The sequence below is a fragment of the Exophiala oligosperma genome (assembly GCF_000835515.1).
Source record: "Exophiala oligosperma strain CBS 72588 unplaced genomic scaffold supercont1.3, whole genome shotgun sequence".
Classification (NCBI taxonomy): Eukaryota; Fungi; Ascomycota; class Eurotiomycetes; order Chaetothyriales; family Herpotrichiellaceae; genus Exophiala; species Exophiala oligosperma.
The window spans coordinates 875,337-892,141 of record NW_015622820.1 but is presented as its reverse complement, the minus strand read 5'-3'; the positions used below and the strand labels follow the sequence as shown (position 1 = coordinate 892,141).

The following is a 16,805-nucleotide window of genomic DNA, read 5'->3' as shown; positions in this document are numbered from 1 at the left end:
TGTTATCGTCGTTTACGCTGTACACGGCTTGAATCCGGAGGCCATCGAGGGAGAAAACGGCGATATGGGCCCATCGATTTGGATACCGTATGTTTGCAATATTTTGTCGTCAAAACAACGAGGGCTAACCGTGTTCTCCAGCTGTGCAACCTCGAAACAGGGTGAAGGCGTGAGCTGGTCTCACATACAGCCATCACTCCGCAGCGCGCCATGCGACACTCTCATCATCTTGAATTGCTGCTTTGCGGCAAATGCTGTCTTGGGTGGCATGAAGGGCACCAACGAGATTCTCGCAGCCTCAGACCGCCATAGTTATGCATACACACGCGAAGGCTCTTTTCTGAGAGCGCTGATTGAAGTCCTAGCGAAATTAAAGGATACCAGGTCCAGCTTGACAATCAACATGCTAAGAGATCGACTCGATGATTACAATAAAATCGACAGAGAGAAGGGGACAAGAATTGCTTCACCATACCACAAAAGATACCCAAACCTGGATCATCCCAGCATCAAGCTCCAGGCTTTGCTGAACTCAAACACCCCGGTCGAGCGCCCGACAGCCTCGACGCAGATCCCCTACCCGGCTTCATTTTATGTGAAAGTATCTCTTGACTCTCCTGGCAACGCGTCGTTGGACGAATGGACTTCGTGTTTTGCGAGCGCAAATTACCCCAATGCCATCAAGGAGTTGTACTTTTATACTGAGCAGTCCCTGCGGAATGGGCTGATGGCAGATGATGGTAAATGATTCCGGAGGTAAATGTACAGAAGGCTGGGCCGAACAGCATCTGGCAGATACGACAGGAGATTTACAGGGCCTGCGCCGTTTAGTGATGTACTTCGGTCTCCAGAAGTACCATAACTCTAGATCAATCCTTATATACAGTACTTGCACATGTAAGAGATGTTCCGAATTGCATCCGGGATGGTCTGTGTGGTAGGTAGTAGACTACCCTAACTACAAGTACCTAGGGGGTACCTAAACAATTCTTATAGGCGGCAACCATACCCGAATCGGCAGCACCACGAAGGGCAAATGGCCTTCAATCTGTGACGCAACCGAAGAATCGATTGATCCTCTCAAGACCACCACATCAAGTCCAACACCTCGTATTCGCATTATGTGAGGTCTCGCACAGGGTGTGTTCCCTCCCGCAGCCTAAATAGCCAGATGACAAACATGAATGAGCCAACGCGTATCGAGTCTACTACTTCGCTTTACCCTCCGACTTCAACTCACATGGCAACCCATCATGTTCTGCTGACCATGAAATCACTGTGGCGAGGATAAGTGACAATTGACACCTTTGCAGCACTTCTCCAGTCCTCAGGTCTCATCTTACTTTGGTCGCAACATAGATTACACCAGGATCATGCCGGAGTCACCAAAACCTCCTGCACTTGACTTGGCATCTGTTCCGCCAATATACATCCTGCCAAGTCACCTGGACCCGGAAGCATTGCATGAGCAGGAGGATCTCGTCTTCCGACTAGGTGGATCTCTCACGTACGACTCTCAGGAGGCACGAGTGTTCCTGGGCAAGATCGGCCAAAAGAAACGTGCCGCCTTTGATCTGAGAGCGAGAGGAGTGTGGACTGAGGAAGCGCTCTTGCCTGAGATCGATCACCAATATCCTAGTCGTGACAATCACGACAAAGGACAGCCACCTCACAAGAAGGCCAGGACAGGATGGATTGAACGTGATGTGAAGAGGCGAGACCTAAAGCGAAGACGGGATTCTAGATCAAGCACGAGCACCGAAGCCTCGACTCGGTCCGAAAACCATCCTCCTTCACCACCACCGGTTGTGTCGTGGCCGAACCTGAAATCCCACATCGTCGTCCTCAAACTCGCCTGGCTCGAGTCCTGTATCAACAAAGGTCACATTGTCCACTATAAACCGTACATAATCTACAGTGGCAAGATCATCCCCAAGCCAGCGGGTGAAACCTCACCCAAAGCACTCCCCGACCCGACGACGTACGTCAAGACGACCGCTTCCGGCTCGTCCTCCTCTCACCATGTACCAAAACCCACCACGTCCATCCTCGAACGTGCCAAAGCCGATGCGGCTATGCATCAATCTCATCCGAGTACCTCCGCAACCTCCCACCTTCATCGTCGCCGCTTCGGTGACCATGCACACTCAACATCATCCCACCAAGCAAAGCACCCACCGAAACTCCATCGCACCACGACGTCCGAGTTCGAGGATCTCGCCAACAACCCTCTCCCACCCTTGCCCGACTGGGCCACGGGACGGTACGCGCACTACTCGTGTTGCCGCGACACGCCTATGGTCACGCGCAACGCCGCCTTCATCGCACAACTCACCAAGATCAAAGAATCGCGGCTCCTCACGCTCGACGACATCGGCGTGCGAGCCTACTCGACGTCCATCGCCAGCCTGTCCGCCTACGAACACCACATCCGCCACCCGGACGAGATCACCCGCCTCCCCGGGTGCAACGCCAAGCTCGCGGCCTTGTGGACCGAATGGTACCACTCGGCCGACACGGACGGGGAGCGGTCGATCGCGACGGTCCGCGCGCTCGACGACGACGACGACCTCCGGCACCTCCGGCTGTTCTGGAACATATGGGGCGTGGGTCCCGACACGGCGCGGAAATTCTACTTTGAGCGCGGCTGGAGGGACTTGGACGACGTGGTCGAGTTCGGCTGGTCGGGCCTCACGCGCGTCCAGCAGATCGGGGTCAAGTACTACGACGAGTTCCTGGCCAAGATCCCCCGGGCCGAGGTCGAGGGCATCGCGGGTGTCATCTTGCGCCACGCCCGGGGCGTCTTGGGGGTTGGGCCCGCGCAACACGGCGGGCCCCAGGACGTCGAGTGCGTGATCGTCGGCGGGTACCGCCGGGGGAAGACCGAGTGCGGGGACGTCGACGTCGTGCTCAGCCACCGCGACGAGGAAAAGACCAAAGACCTGGTGGTCGACGTGGTGTCGAGCCTCGAGGCCGAAGGTTGGATCACCCACACCCTCAGTCTGCACACCACGACCAGTGATCGAGGGCAGGCGACCTTGCCGTTCCGCTCGACCGGCCATCACCATCACGGTGCCGGTGGGTTCGACAGTCTGGACAAGGCGTTGTGCGTCTGGCAGGACCCGAGGTTTGAACAAGATTCTCTTGCGGGTCTCCATCCGGACGAGGCAAGCCCGAACCCAAAGAGCGACGAAAAGAAACAAGACCAAAAAAACCCAAACGTCCATCGGAGGGTGGACATCATCATCTCGAGTTGGCGCACCGTCGGCTGTGCCGTGTTGGGATGGAGCGGCGGTACCACGTTCCAGAGGGACATACGACAGTTTGTCCACAAGACCAAAGGTCTCAAGTTTGACAGTTCGGGCGTCAGGGACCGTGCCAACGGCCTGGTCCTCGACTTTGAGAGCCCGAGGCCGAAGACCCAAAACGCCCTCGAGGCCATCTTGAAGGGTCAAAAACCGTCACCACCGCCGGACCTCTCCCGGCCCGGTGACCAGTGGGACGACGGGGACACTTGGCAGGACAGGGAGCGGAGACTCATGGACGGTCTGGGTTTTGGATATAGACCTCCTGAGAAACGGTGCACCGGGTGAAGATTTTGATTACATACCTACCTACCTATGGGATAGTCCGCGGCCAAACTTTCAAATCTTCAGGGATCTAGGTATTCGTTGCTGGTCGACGACGCACCGCACGATCCGTCCAACTTTGGATCTGTACTTTTGTATATAACAATCTTATCTTTGGAAACAATTCTTGGTCCTTATTTTTTTCTTTTATAACTGGTCCATTTCTATCCCGTACTGTTTATGCTTTTTTTTTCAAGTCCCTCCCAAGGGAAAATCGAGCTAGCTAATCTACAGAGAAACATTTGAAACCACACAATAAACCGTGTGTTATGTTCAACATATATCCCCCCGGGCCTCATCAATGACAATATCAATCACATCGGAAATCACCTCCTCTTCTTTCCAATGCTCGTATCGATACTCCCCACCAGGTAAACAACCACAAAGACCACCGCGAATCCGGCGACAATGGTCAATGGTTTTCTCAACGCCGACATGAGAGTATACTCGTACGTGACCAAAAGGTTGATGTCCCTCGCCTCGTCCACGACGTTGGTGCCGGACAACTTCAACTCGGTCCTGCCCAGAGTGTCCATAAAGGTCTTGTGCAAGCTGTGCTCGGCATGGAGAGTGGGGACGCCTGTGCCGCCGTGAATCTGGTAGTTGACGTTGGTCGCGCCCTCGGGCAGAATCACACGGAGAACAAACTGCTCGTACTGGATGCCCTCGGCCATCTTGGGGCCCTGGACGAGCGGGACGGACAAGACGTATGCGTCTGAAGGGGTCTTGAGCTTGCGCAGGAACGACGACAGAGCGTTGTTCCAGCCGATTCTGAAACTGTACTTCCACCCTCCAAACAATGGATATCGAGGCTTGAGCTCGAGGCTGGCATCACGGACGTTGTTGGGTCGGAACCGAGATGTCGACACGTTGCCAATGTCGTCGGTGAAATAAGGATCAACGCTGCCTGGCCTCAGGGGCACCTTGAGTTCCCGCAACGCGGACGTGCTCATCTGTCCGGCGTTGACGTAGAAGCTTTGTGTGCTCCAGGCGACACGTGAAAAGTGGTTGGACAGCGAGGCACCGTCGTGTCGGAGCCAGTAGCGCTCTTCGGTTGCAAGGTTACCACCCCAGTGTGACACTTCGACGTCTCGTTCGAGGACGCTACACACCAAAAGGGGCTTGTTGAACTCGTAGCGCACGGAAATCGGGTACGTCGTACCGGGCGAGACCTTGGAGGTGTCGTATGGCCCATACGAGTATTGTGTGCCCTGCTTTTCCGGGTCGACGTTGGATGTCAGACCCTCCGTCGTCGTGTACTCCGGTACATCAGTCGATGGGAACTTGACCTTTGTCTTTTGCTTGACGGTCTTGTACGCCGACGGGGCATATGCGGAGAAATCGTAGGTGAGATATTGTTTCTCTTCTTGTCGGATGGATGCAGGGAGAGGTTTGAGAGCTCCGAGGATGTGGTAGGATATGGAGAGGGTGACTGTCCCCTTGGGCGGGACCGGCTCGTCGAGATGGACAATATAGTATTGAGTTGATCTGCAGATGTGTCAGTCAGTCGAGGAGCTCGTTCGACGGAAAGGTTACAGCCCATACCTGGAAGAATTCCCCGAAGCATCGAGCACCTCTGCCAATGGAGCGACGGTGACCTCAAGTGAGCCTTTCTCGGCATTCTTCTTGTCTCTGACATCGAACCCTCCAATCCTCCCAATCACGTCGTAGTCAAATGGAACATAGTATTCGGATTGCGGGTTCTTGTCCGTATTCGTGATCAGGACATTTGTCGTCTCTCTCACGTAGCCTTTCTCAAGGTTGACGGTTCGAACGAGGTTCGTGTTCTCGAATACTTGTGCTGGCTTGAAGTCTCCTTTCAACAACTTCTGGGTGGATTGTGATGTGGTGGAATTCGAGATTGCATATGTTGATGCGGAGCACAGTCCGACGACTGCGCTCACTACGGACGAGAACCTCATCCTCGCAACTTTGACCCAGAGAAACAGGTCACAAGCGACAGCAGCAGCGTCGTCGTCGTCGTAAGTGCTTTTAATTAGGCCAGCGTGGAGACGAGGACCTGACGGCTGCGGAGACAGTTGAATCTAATGGCCGCAAAGTCCACCGTATGGATGGTACGTTCGACCACAAGAACCCCCAAACGGACTGACAACGTCAAGACTCTGATTGGCTTGAAGCTATTCCATCCCGTCTCATTAACATTCAAGTTCCAAGAAGCGCAGTTCGAGGAAGTATTTGTGATCCTGCGAACCCTCAACGAGTTGAACTTCGACGGTAGCCCGAAGGATCGCCCAGCATGGCTTCGAAAGCCATTCCTCAGCTCGTGCGCCAGGCCACGAGGGCAGCTTCCAGAACATCACAAGCTCATCATCCCCAAAGACAACCTCTTCATATTAGACCATTCTCCAGCACACCCTTATCGAGGAGTGAAGCACTCTTTGTCGTACGTTCCTGGAATATCTCTTTCCCCTATACATCTCCTTCTCAAATCACGATGAACTAACTTTTCATTCCTCAGCACCGCAACACACCCGAAAACAACCCCTCGATCCCATTCAAATTCAACGAAACGAACCTCCGCCTGATCGATGAGATCCTCAAGCGTTACCCACCCCAGTACAAAAAGGCCGCCGTCATGCCGATCTTGGACCTCGGCCAGCGCCAGCACGGATGGACGAGCTTGTCCGTGATGAACGAGGTGGCGCGCATCCTCGAGATGCCCCCGATGCGCGTCTACGAGGTGGCCACTTTCTACACCATGTACAACCGGGACCCGGTGGGCAAGTACTTTGTCCAAGTCTGCACGACGACGCCGTGCATGCTCGGCGGCTGCGGGAGTGACAAGATCATGAAGGCGTGCGAGGAGTTTTTGGGCGTTCATTCCGGCCACACCACCGAAGACAAGCTTTTTACGTTGCTCGAGGTCGAGTGTCTGGGAGCGTGCGTCAATGCGCCCATGGTGCAGATCAACGACGACTACTACGAGGATCTGACGCCCGAGACGATGAAGAGCCTGTTGCAGGCACTGAAAGACAGCTCTACCATGACTGGCTACGACGCGAGCAAAGTGCCGAGACCGGGACCGCAGACCTACGAGGGCAAACAGAGAATGACTTGCGAGCCGAGGGCGGGTTTGACTTCGCTGCTGGGAGAGGTACCCAAGGTCCAAGACCATATGAGGACGGATGGGGAGTTGTAGGAAAGAGAAAGAGAGAAAGAGACTTGAGTTTGGAAGTCGTTTGACCGGGGATGAGGGATATGTTAGGTTTCTGTGCCATGGACATTGCGAGAATACTACTTCGTGAAGGCAAAGGATGATGGCAATGAAACATACTCCGTAGTCTCTGACTGAAGTTTTTATCTGGTCTGGGATTGCTTTCAGAGGACTGCACATATACATAAAAACAAAATGTATGTTACGGAAAGAAAGATTTTTGAAAGCGAAAGAGCAAAGTCCAGAGCATCTGTATACGCCATCACCACCTATGAAAATCATATTGAGCACAGTGCCGGTTCCCCCCAAAAACATGGTCATCATCATAATCATGTCCTTTTGCCAATTTGTCGTCCAATTCATACAATCGTCAATTCCTGGATCTTTTGTATCATCCATCCCTGTGATTGCGCCCTATTGAGATCCCATTTCTCCCACTTGGATTCGAAAGGATCCCGATGCACGCCTCCATGGTAAGAAGCGTGCCCAGTGCCGCACCCATGCGACTTCAAGCCATAAAAAGCCCTTCATTACCACCAAGCCATGCCGCTGACAAAATACTGACCGTGTGCCCGAACCCAATGCTGCCATTCCACAGTAAATTGTGTGTGTGTAAATCGGTACCTATGCACCCGAACTGTACCACGACGAAGTTGTCGTCTGAGAAGAAGAGTAGGACGACTGTGACGGGGACTTGAATGTCACCAGATCCACCATGGTCTTGAAAATGTCAGGTTCCGATATTACTAGTCCTGGACCTTTGGGCGGCTTCTTCTTCGTGCACAAAACCACGGTGTTGTTATCATGAGGGACGTACCAACCGTCGGACCAGCTGTAGTCGTCGTCGGCAGCGGAATCCGTCGCCAACGAATCGTCCTCGGCCGCCACGGACGATGGGTTGGAAGTGTTCATGGACGACGAAATTCCAAATGACGGTTGTGCGAGTTCCCAGACGACTTGGTTGGAGAAACGGCTATTGTAGACCATGGTCCAGGTCAAGTCGCCCTCCCACTCTTCACCGTTGACGGGCTTGTCGACGTCGGCCTGGTCCGGTTTGATGGCCACGCGCTCCAGTGGGCATTCCCGGACCCGCTTGTCGACGACGTACCTCTCAACGCGTGCCTTGAGACGGTTAGGGTCGACGCTATCAGTGGCGACGAACCACTGTTGCCGACCGCCATTGTTGAACGAGCCGCTGAACGAGATGGAGGTGAGCTTGAGGTCCGTCTTGAAGCGCTTGATGAGGTTGACCCAGCATTTGCGACGGGCGCCCACGCCCAGGAGAGCGATGTGGGAGAGTTTGAGGTGGCGCAGCGTCGCGCTGTGTAGCTTGAGCAAGTGCAGCAGGTCCTGGTCGTGACATACACACCCATCCAGCGTCAACGTCTCCAGTCTCGGCACGAGGGGACGGTGTATCCAGCCTGCCGCGGGCGTCTCCAGGAGCGTTGCAAGATCGGAGGGGAACTCGTCGGCCACGAATTGGCACCGCGTCAAAGTGCAATCTGACATGCGCAGTCTGAGCCGCTTCAGCTTCCGAGCAGCCTTCAGGAGGAATGAAATGGCCTCAATGTTGTTCGCCATTGAGACTAGTGAATCTTTCTGGAAGCCAAGCTCGAGTTCTTGAAGATCTTGCAATACGTCTCGAAGGAGTCGGAGTTGGGGGTTTGCGCCGGTCGGCCTGGGTGCCACGAGTCCGAACATGCCGCGACCGTCGATGTTCATCGTCTTCAGGCTGTGTAGACGAGTGTTGGAGGAATAAGCTGCGGTCAGAATGCCCTTTGTATACGACCTGCCTGGAGTGCCGCTCATTGAAGAATATTTAGACGCATCCAAGATAACCCTGTACTTCTTGCACATCTTTTGGTAGTAGTAGGGGATCTTGAAGGTGGCAAGGGGAGAGGAAGGGCCGGGATGGCGGAGGCCTTCAATCTCTCGTACTCTAAGTGCTCGCAAATTTGGCAACAAGCGTAGTGCCTTGGCCAGCATTGAGACTTCAACCCCCATGTCCTCTTGAGGCTGGAATCGACCTTGAGTTGCCACATCGAGGGAATGTTCTCTGCTGGTAGTGTCCACGAAGGGTACATGTGGGATTTCGGCCTTGACCCGCTCAAAGAATTTCGCGAATCGGGCATCGTAGACGAGCTTGGTGATGTGAACAAGGACCGGGGATCCTTCGAGTGCCTCTACGAATCCATGAATGCAATTTAGATTCGGGATCAAGACAACCTTGCTCCAGAGTACCGGGGTGGCCAACTGTTCGAGTGTCTTGGTTGCTAGGCGGACATTTTTCAAAGTAGAGCGTGGACAATTCTGTAAGATGAGCAGCAGGATCTCATTGGGAAGTTCAGCGCAGTGGTCTGTGTGATTCAGAGTCGGTGTGGACGCCATCGATGCGGGTGATGGTGTCAGGTCGTGGACATAGATATCAAACGCTCATGCAAAAACGAAGATCAAAAAGAATCATGTGAAGAAGGTGTGTGGAATGTACACAGCCTTCTCTTGGAAATGGCCGATGAGGCTGCCTTGCGCTTGAGAGATTTAGCACGGAGTTGCCTGCAGATGTTGAATCATGGAGAGGCGGCCACAGACTTGTTGAGACCAGCCTGAAAATAGATGGGATTCTGACAACAGTAATTGGTCAGACCAGGCCAGTAGATGATTTGATGCAAAATGTGATCATCAATGCACAGAAAGAAAGGCGAAGACGAGGTGTTGGCATGGCAGAAAGTCACAAGACTGTGCCCAGCATCAAGCGCCACGCTGTACTGCGATTCGCTACCAAAGAATACGCCCCAGCCCCTGTCTGACCTATGGTTGCCGGACCAAATTTGTTGTAGACAGCCGTGTTGGTTGGAGTTTTATGCCACAGAGGTGTTTGGGAGGTTCTGGAGAGACTGTCGCGTCTACATGGAATGGAGTACATGCTATTAAAGTGCAGCAAGGCTGTGGTTGCAGATGAGAGTTAGAGAGATGTCACCAGGAGAAAATATACGGATGTCAGACGAAGTAGACATACATGAAAAATAGATCTTGTTAGCTGAATTCCTGACTGGTCTGACAAACGACAGGCTCGGTGTAGATCTAGTCTCTGCTCCGTGCACGCTACTGGGACTTAGCCTAGGAGGATACTTATATGGATAATCGCAGAGAAGCTATGGAAGTGGATGGAGCAGTTAAAGGGTATTCTTTTCAAGATATTCTCCTCCATTCTCATCCAGAGGAAACATTATCAGCGATATGATATAAAAATCAAATAACCAGTACACCTGGAGCTCATCAGCTTGGAGGCATGAGAGTAACCAGCTGAGAGCCAGTAGAGGAGGACAAGCACTACGGCACCAACACATTAGCGAAGAACTAGCTGAGAAAGCGGGGAAGATATGATGTAGAGAGAAACCTAAAGCAGCATGTTGGCCGAGACAGCTAAATTTCACTATGGTAAAACGCCCATGAGGCACGTGGGCCCCTTCGCCCTTCGATTGGCTGGCATGTGCTACAGCCAAAGTGCGACGAGGTTGGAAAGAAAGACCTGCCCGTCAACAGCATGCGAAGAAATCCTCTCGGTCAAGCGAGGCCATGCATGTTAGGAGGGGATCCCCCTCCCTCATGATGTGAGGAGCTCGTATCATTGGATCTGCCAATATTTGCAACTCAAATTTCTTTTGCTCTTGAACTCTGATAGCATCAAGCTGCTGTCTTCTGCATTCGCCCGCTGTCTTGCTCTCTTTGGTTCTTTGGGGTGTCCGAGGAGGATTTTCTACGTCTACACAGTGATCGTCGACTCCCAACATGAAGTACGTCCTTCTCTCAACGTTGCAATGCTCAGACTGACCAAGAATCTCCGCAGGTTCGGCCAACAGCTCCGTCAATCTCTTATCAAGGACTATTATTGGCACTATATCGCCTACGATGACCTCAAGGACTCCCTCAAGAAGTCTTTCGTTAATGGCAAGAACGGAGACCGAGAGCCATGGACCGACGATGACGAAGCATTCTTCATTCAGCAGTTGGAAGCCGAGCTGGACAAGGTCTATACGTTTCAAAAACTCAAGAGCCAGGAAATCGTCTCGAGAATAAAGTCCAGTGAAGCAGAGGTCAGACAGGTTTTGGATCGTCAGGAACAACAGGAAACTTCTGATCCTGAGTCCGATAGCGAACTCGAGGCTGATTTCGAGCTACTGGAGCAAGACCTGAGTGATATCATTGCCGATGTGCACGATTTGGCGAAGTTCACTCAATTGAACTACACCGGCTTCCAAAAGATCATCAAGAAGCATGACAAGCAAACCGGTCTGATCCTCCGTCCTTCGTTTGCAACCAGACTGAAGGCGAAACCCTTCTTCGCCGACAACTACGATGCCTTTATTGTTACCCTCTCCAAGCTCTATGATCTTGTTCGTACAAGAGGCCACCCTGTAAAGGGCGACAGTGCAGCGGGTGGTGCCCAGCAGAACTTCGTCCGCCAGACAACAAAATATTGGGTTCATCAAGACAACATTACCGAACTCAAGCTCATCATCCTCAAGCACCTGCCTGTTCTGGTCTTCAACCCCAACAAGGAATTTGAAGAGAAAGATTCAGCAATCTCCTCGATATACTACGACAATCCGGAGACATGGGAATTATACGAAGGTCGTCTCAAAAAGACCGAAGGTGCAGAGGCAATTCGTCTGCGTTGGTATGGTGGCATGGAGAACGAGACAATCTTCGTGGAAAGAAAGACGCATCGAGAAGACTGGACTGGCGAGAAGTCTGTCAAGGCTCGGTTTACTTTGAAGGAGAAGAACGTCAACAACTTCCTCGCCGGGAAGATGACGGTTGAGGAAGCCTTTGCAAAAATGAGAAAAGAAGGGAAGAAAGGCATCAAAGAAATCGAGGATCTAGAACAGCTGGCTCGCGAAATTCAGTATCGTGTGGTCACAAGGAAACTGGTGCCTGTATGCAGGTCCTTCTATCACCGTACAGCCTTTCAGCTTCCAGGCGACGCCCGCGTCCGTATCTCTCTGGATACCGAGCTGACCATGGTCCGAGAAGACAACCTCGACGGTAGAGACAGAGCAGGCAAGAATTGGAGACGAACCGACATCGGTATTGACTGGCCGTTTCCACAATTACCTGCCGAAGATGTCGAACGTTTTCCTTATGCAGTCCTAGAAGTCAAGCTGCAGACGCAAGCTGGCCAGGAGCCTCCTCAGTGGGTGCGGGATCTGACGTCGAGCCATTTGGTCGAAGCAGTCCCCAAATTTTCCAAATTTATTCACGGATGTGCCACCATGTTTCCCACCAGGATTAATCTTCTGCCTTTCTGGTGGCCACAGATGGATGTTGACATCCGGAAACCCATCACTCACCGCTTTGGTATCGAACGACCAGCCAACACGGCCAGCTATTCGACTAGTGACGTTGATGAGGATGAAGACGACTCGGATACTGAATATGGCCAGGAGACTGCAACACCATACACAAATGGCTCCAATTCTGGCGATGACGAGCAACAGCAGCGATTGAATGCTGCCAGACGGGCCTTGGATGAACATAGTCGTGCTCAAGCACAAGATGCTCAAGATGTAAATGCTGCTCCTGGAAATTCATTGGACGAGGAGGAGCGTCTCGCAGCACTGCCGTTGAGAGAAGAGGAGTACATCTATGACTCTGAAATGGAGGATGAGGAAGACGAAGACGAAGCTGCCCATCACGCCAAGTCCTCCTGGAAAGCCTACCCCAACATGCTAAAACACCATGCTCAGGTGGCAAGCGATGCAATCGTCAAAATCTTCCGCAAGGTGCCTACATCGACTCCTCTGCCCCAGAATGGAAATATTGGTGGTGTCAATCCTCTCGGTGGCCAGGTCCAAGTCAAACGCTTCAAGGCACCTCCGGGGAAGAGGATTCATGTACCTGTCCGGGTCGAGCCCAAGGTCTACTTTGCGACGGAGAGGACCTTCTTATCGTGGTTGGAGTTCAGCATCATCATCGGCTCTATTGCAGCAACCTTGCTCAACTTTGGTGACAGTGTCAGTCTTGCTTCAGCCTGGGGTTTTACCATCGTCGCCTGTGCAGCTCTGATATACAGTGTCATGATCTACTGGCTGCGTGTACAGATGATTCGGAAACGAAGAGCAAGTGTGTCGAGATACTATGACAAGTACGGTACGACGGCATTGTGTCTAGGCCTCCTCGCTGCCACTGCCGTTACTTTTGTGTTCCGGGTGAAGGAGAGTGGATGGTGATGAGATGTGTGTTGATAGGGTGAGGTTGATTCGAGGAGAGTGAAGAACGGCCAACTAATACAGAGTACACGTGGAATGTGCTATACACCCAGGGTCATGAGTCTACTTGCTGCATTCTACTTGGTATGCTAAAATTTGCGCTGAGAAAGGAAGATGGACGGCTGTTTTGTTCGTGAAGCAGGACTGATTTGCACGTGTCTTTGGGTCACAGGCCGAAGATTTGTACTTGTATCGTTATGGAATACCCAGTACCTTGTTAGCTACGTAGGTACCTACCTTTACTGGGGTAATTAGTACCTAATTGCATGCATTATATGGTTTGCGTGTATGTGTGTGCCGTTTTGGTGACATTTCATTGTATACAATACATCGTTCCGAGGAATGTGTATAGCTGGGTATGGGAGCAAAGCTGGCACATTTATGGGCATGCTGTCTAGGCCGTTTTGACCTCTTGGACCGTTGGAACGTCGACGTTGACAACCATCTCAATTGGGCACCCCTCGCACTCTGTACTCCTTACAGCTCACATGGACAGACAGATTGTCTAGACCCGAAACTTTTTTTCCCCATTACCATAAACGTTGCCTTTGTGTGTGTGTGTGTGTGTGTGTGTGTGTGTGTGTGTGTGTGTGTGTGTGGTGTAAAACTAAACTCCTAACAAGGACGACAAGGACTCCCGCCCACCAATGTCTGAAAAAAAAAACTTGCCGCCCCCGTCCCAATGGCAAGACACCAACAAAACAGGTGTCAATCAGTAGTACACTGCCAGGTCCCGACACAGGGACCCTGATGGTCGAACGCTTCAGTCGTCTTCAATGTCGTCATCCGAAATGTACAACTTTTCGACTGCGCCGGGATCGATTCCAACATCAGCCGTACCCACTGCACCACCCGAAGGTGTCATCTTGCGGAGGAGCGTGTGAGATGACCGCCGTAAATGCCCACCGACCGAGGCGGAAACTTTGGACCGAATACCCTCGGTCGTATTGACCGCCGTATCATCATCATCTTCTTCTTCTTCGAGCCCTTGATCCCCAACAGCCAAAGACAAGAACGCGTTTGGCCTGAACTTCGTAATACGTTCGAGGACGCCAACGTCCCTTCTCTTGGCGGAAAAGATCCGAGTCATATAAGGCAACACTTCGAGCGTCAACGTGTCTTTGGCGTACCTGACCTGTCTCCTTTCTCGTTCGTCTTCGTCTCCTTGGTCGTCGTCGTGCTCATCACCATCGCCGTCAGTCTCGGTCCCCGGATGATTTGTGTTTGCGCCAAGAGTCCTCGTTCGCCAGGTCGCCACGCCTCCATCGCCAATCGCGGTGCCCGACGATGACCTGAGCGACCGAGCGCTGCCCGCTCCCATTCCCGGCCCGGGAACATCACCATTCACATACATTTCGATCAAACTGTCCAGTTCCTCCGTCGGTTTCCACAATCTAAGACTGGCCGGGTAAAACATTTTGTACGTATCTCCCTTTTTCCCACCGGGTGGAGACGCTCGATTCACCGGGTACGGAAGATTGAACAACAACCCCCTGGTTGCAACTTGAAAACTGATCTCATCTTGACGAAGAGCGTCGGATGACCCTGCCTGTAGATTCGCCTGAATGATCGAAGCGTACGGGTTTGGGTTGGTGCGATGGAAAGGCCGACTTTCCGGGTTCAGGACGTCGCTGACGGAGAGAACATCAGAACATCCATCGAAGCACTCTTCAAAACCGTCGCCATTGCACGAGAGAATGTAATTTTCATGCAACGTAGAGATGAACGTCTGAATGTCGGTGCCCGTCTCGTTGAGCAGAGCCTCGATGTCGACCTGAGACGCCTTGGGCGTGTACAGGTGCATGAGATGGTCCGGTGGCTTTGGTGGAGGCTCCGCTCGCGTGTCGAGTACCCGTGGATCTTCTCGCTTGTTGTACACAATTTTCCCGGCCGCGTGAAACATGTCGAGAGTCGTCTCCCGCTGACTCACCAACTGTAGAGAATTCTTTTCCATGTCGGTCAAAGGGACACTGTCTTTGGACGACTTTTTGACCTTGGCTGCCACCGTGCCGGACCATTCCGAGTTGTCGTCGCCGCGCAGACACAAGAACTCAAGCGAGTTGACGGCGCTTCTCACGTCGCCCATCTCTGCGAGTTTTTGGACGACCGCGGGGCCTGGCACTCTCCTTCTTCGGGAATCTCGCGCCTCTTTTTTCATGACGATGTCCAGTGCCTTTGTGACGAATGTCGGCGCGACAGGATTGAACTCCATGACCGTCACGTATGGATTGTTCAAGATCTCTGGACCAAGCAGTCTATGTGCCGTGAAGCTGTCCGACCAAGCTGTGGAGGAAGAAAGCAGAGTCTCAGAAATGATCAACACCACGGGAGGAGGATCGTCATCGGGTCTTGCTTGTCCTCGTAGAGTGGCCGTAGGAGCTGCTGCTCGACTTCGTGCCAGGTAGCGAAGGATCACAGATCTAAATGACTGGAGAGCACCTGACAGTCGTGTCATGGTAGCTGGGAATTCTTCGATCACGAGGACGTGATGGGCCAAGTCTTGCTTTGTCGACATGTCTGACTGAGTGGAATCAACCTGGCCAAACGCAAGACTGCCAAATCGACCACTTCGGTTCAAAAACTCATCAAATTGCAGGGCCGTAGTGTTTTTACCTACAGTTTCGGACACTGCAGGATTATGCCACGGCACCAATTGCAAGCCCAATGATTTCGCAACCAGTGACAATGTTGTAGTCTTGCCGCTTCCAGCAGGTCCCTTCAGAACGAGCATCCTTTGGCCATTCCGGCCGTCGATCTTGCCCTGTAGCCAATTCTGCACATCGGATACCTTCTTCTTGTGCACGACCAACTCTTCCAGACTAATTGGGCCGTAGCGATCGGCCCATGGTCGGGGTCCCTCTTCAGGTAGGGTTTGATCTACATCGTTCAGGGGCGGACGACTCATGACCGGTGGCCGAACGAACCTCTGACTCGACGATAAGGTGCTGCCCCCATTGCTTCCATTCCGGAGACTGGCAACAGCAGGGGTAGTGGCCAGTTTTCGTCTGTCCGCAACTGAACCGGCAACATCTGTCTTGAGCCCCAGCTCTTGCAATGTGTCGTCCGAGAGTTCGTCATCTTCGATCGCGTCGAGCAGTTCTCCATTCTCTGCTTCCACATCGGGTGGTGTCACAGACTTCTTCCTCCATCTTTCATCGGCCGTGGCTTTACTGAAAAAGCTGTGTAAAGACGCGGAAGACTTGTCTGGTTGCTCGGCCTTGACGCTTGTGCTCTTTCTTCGTTTTTCGGGAGACGAGTGGGGTGACGCTTTTGGCGCAGCCTTCTTCGCGATGGTCGGCTTTCCTTGTTTCGCCGTCTTTACCGGTGATACGTTCGAGGAGGTCCTGCCATCGAGAGTGATTTCCCGTTGGTGACTCGATTTCTGTGTCTTCGCGAGAGGTCGTTCGCTTCCTCCATCATCACTGTCGTCCGAGAGTACAATTGTTGATCTGCGCTGCCTTTTGGCAGGCCGAGGAGCCATTGGGAAACATGCTGATGTGTTGTTACGCAGCAGTAGTAGCAACGGAAGTAGCAACAGCGACAAGCACCTGTGTCGATTGTAACCAAAGTGAGTGAACGGAGGCCTTCGAAGGCTCAAGTCCGCAATTGAGTCCGACCAATATGGGCGGATGAGATTGATTGGTCAGACGCGACTCACGTAGGCACGTGCTCCAGCCTTGCGGTTCATCGACTTCAGCCTTGCGTAAGAGTACAGAAGTAGCATACAAGGGG

At 52.7% G+C, this 16,805-nt stretch overlaps 7 protein-coding genes across 7 annotated transcripts; 4 read left to right on the top strand and 3 right to left on the bottom strand.

Annotated features, from left to right (window-relative positions):
- Positions 1–64: 64 nt before the first annotated feature.
- PV06_03138 (uncharacterized protein) lies at positions 65–748 on the top strand (the record flags this gene model as incomplete). Its single annotated transcript, XM_016403896.1, has 2 exons — positions 65–87; positions 142–748. 2 exons carry the CDS (start codon positions 65–67, stop codon positions 746–748), a joined length of 630 nt encoding a protein of 209 aa, XP_016264901.1.
- Positions 749–1,088: 340 nt separating this feature from the next.
- Positions 1,089–3,746, top strand: PV06_03137 (uncharacterized protein). The gene has a single exon (XM_016403895.1). The coding sequence runs from the start codon at positions 1,374–1,376 to the stop codon at positions 3,591–3,593; it is 2,220 nt and encodes a 739-aa protein (XP_016264900.1). The 5' UTR covers positions 1,089–1,373; the 3' UTR covers positions 3,594–3,746.
- A 19-nt stretch (positions 3,747–3,765) lies between these two features.
- Positions 3,766–5,609, bottom strand: PV06_03136 (uncharacterized protein). The gene is made up of 2 exons (XM_016403894.1): positions 5,175–5,609; positions 3,766–5,117 (listed from the first exon to the last, which is right to left on the bottom strand). Exons 1-2 carry the CDS (start codon positions 5,549–5,551, stop codon positions 3,956–3,958), a joined length of 1,539 nt encoding a protein of 512 aa, XP_016264899.1. The 5' UTR covers positions 5,552–5,609; the 3' UTR covers positions 3,766–3,955.
- A 195-nt stretch (positions 5,610–5,804) lies between these two features.
- Positions 5,805–7,110, top strand: PV06_03135 (uncharacterized protein). The gene is made up of 2 exons (XM_016403893.1): positions 5,805–6,033; positions 6,109–7,110. Exons 1-2 carry the CDS (start codon positions 5,887–5,889, stop codon positions 6,787–6,789), a joined length of 828 nt encoding a protein of 275 aa, XP_016264898.1. The 5' UTR covers positions 5,805–5,886; the 3' UTR covers positions 6,790–7,110.
- Positions 7,010–9,481, bottom strand: PV06_03134 (uncharacterized protein). The gene has a single exon (XM_016403892.1). The coding sequence runs from the start codon at positions 9,190–9,192 to the stop codon at positions 7,429–7,431; it is 1,764 nt and encodes a 587-aa protein (XP_016264897.1). The 5' UTR covers positions 9,193–9,481; the 3' UTR covers positions 7,010–7,428.
- Positions 9,482–10,296: 815 nt separating this feature from the next.
- Positions 10,297–13,325, top strand: PV06_03133 (uncharacterized protein). The gene is made up of 2 exons (XM_016403891.1): positions 10,297–10,598; positions 10,652–13,325. Exons 1-2 carry the CDS (start codon positions 10,594–10,596, stop codon positions 13,032–13,034), a joined length of 2,388 nt encoding a protein of 795 aa, XP_016264896.1. The 5' UTR covers positions 10,297–10,593; the 3' UTR covers positions 13,035–13,325.
- PV06_03132 (uncharacterized protein) lies at positions 13,248–16,646 on the bottom strand. The gene has a single exon (XM_016403890.1). The coding sequence runs from the start codon at positions 16,552–16,554 to the stop codon at positions 13,837–13,839; it is 2,718 nt and encodes a 905-aa protein (XP_016264895.1). The 5' UTR covers positions 16,555–16,646; the 3' UTR covers positions 13,248–13,836.
- Between the last annotated feature and the right edge of the window lie 159 nt (positions 16,647–16,805).

Coding starts and splice junctions, on each gene's coding strand:
- PV06_03137 (XM_016403895.1), top strand. CDS start 1,374: ATGCCGGAGTCACCAAAACCTCCTGCACTTGACTTGGCATCTGTTCCG.
- PV06_03134 (XM_016403892.1), bottom strand. CDS start 9,192: ATGGCGTCCACACCGACTCTGAATCACACAGACCACTGCGCTGAACTT.
- PV06_03135 (XM_016403893.1), top strand. CDS start 5,887: ATGGCTTCGAAAGCCATTCCTCAGCTCGTGCGCCAGGCCACGAGGGCA. Junction 6,034..6,108: donor GGAGTGAAGCACTCTTTGTC/GTACGTTCCTGG, acceptor TTCATTCCTCAG/CACCGCAACACACCCGAAAA.
- PV06_03136 (XM_016403894.1), bottom strand. CDS start 5,551: ATGAGGTTCTCGTCCGTAGTGAGCGCAGTCGTCGGACTGTGCTCCGCA. Junction 5,118..5,174: donor GCTTCGGGGAATTCTTCCAG/GTATGGGCTGTA, acceptor ACACATCTGCAG/ATCAACTCAATACTATATTG.
- PV06_03132 (XM_016403890.1), bottom strand. CDS start 16,554: ATGGCTCCTCGGCCTGCCAAAAGGCAGCGCAGATCAACAATTGTACTC.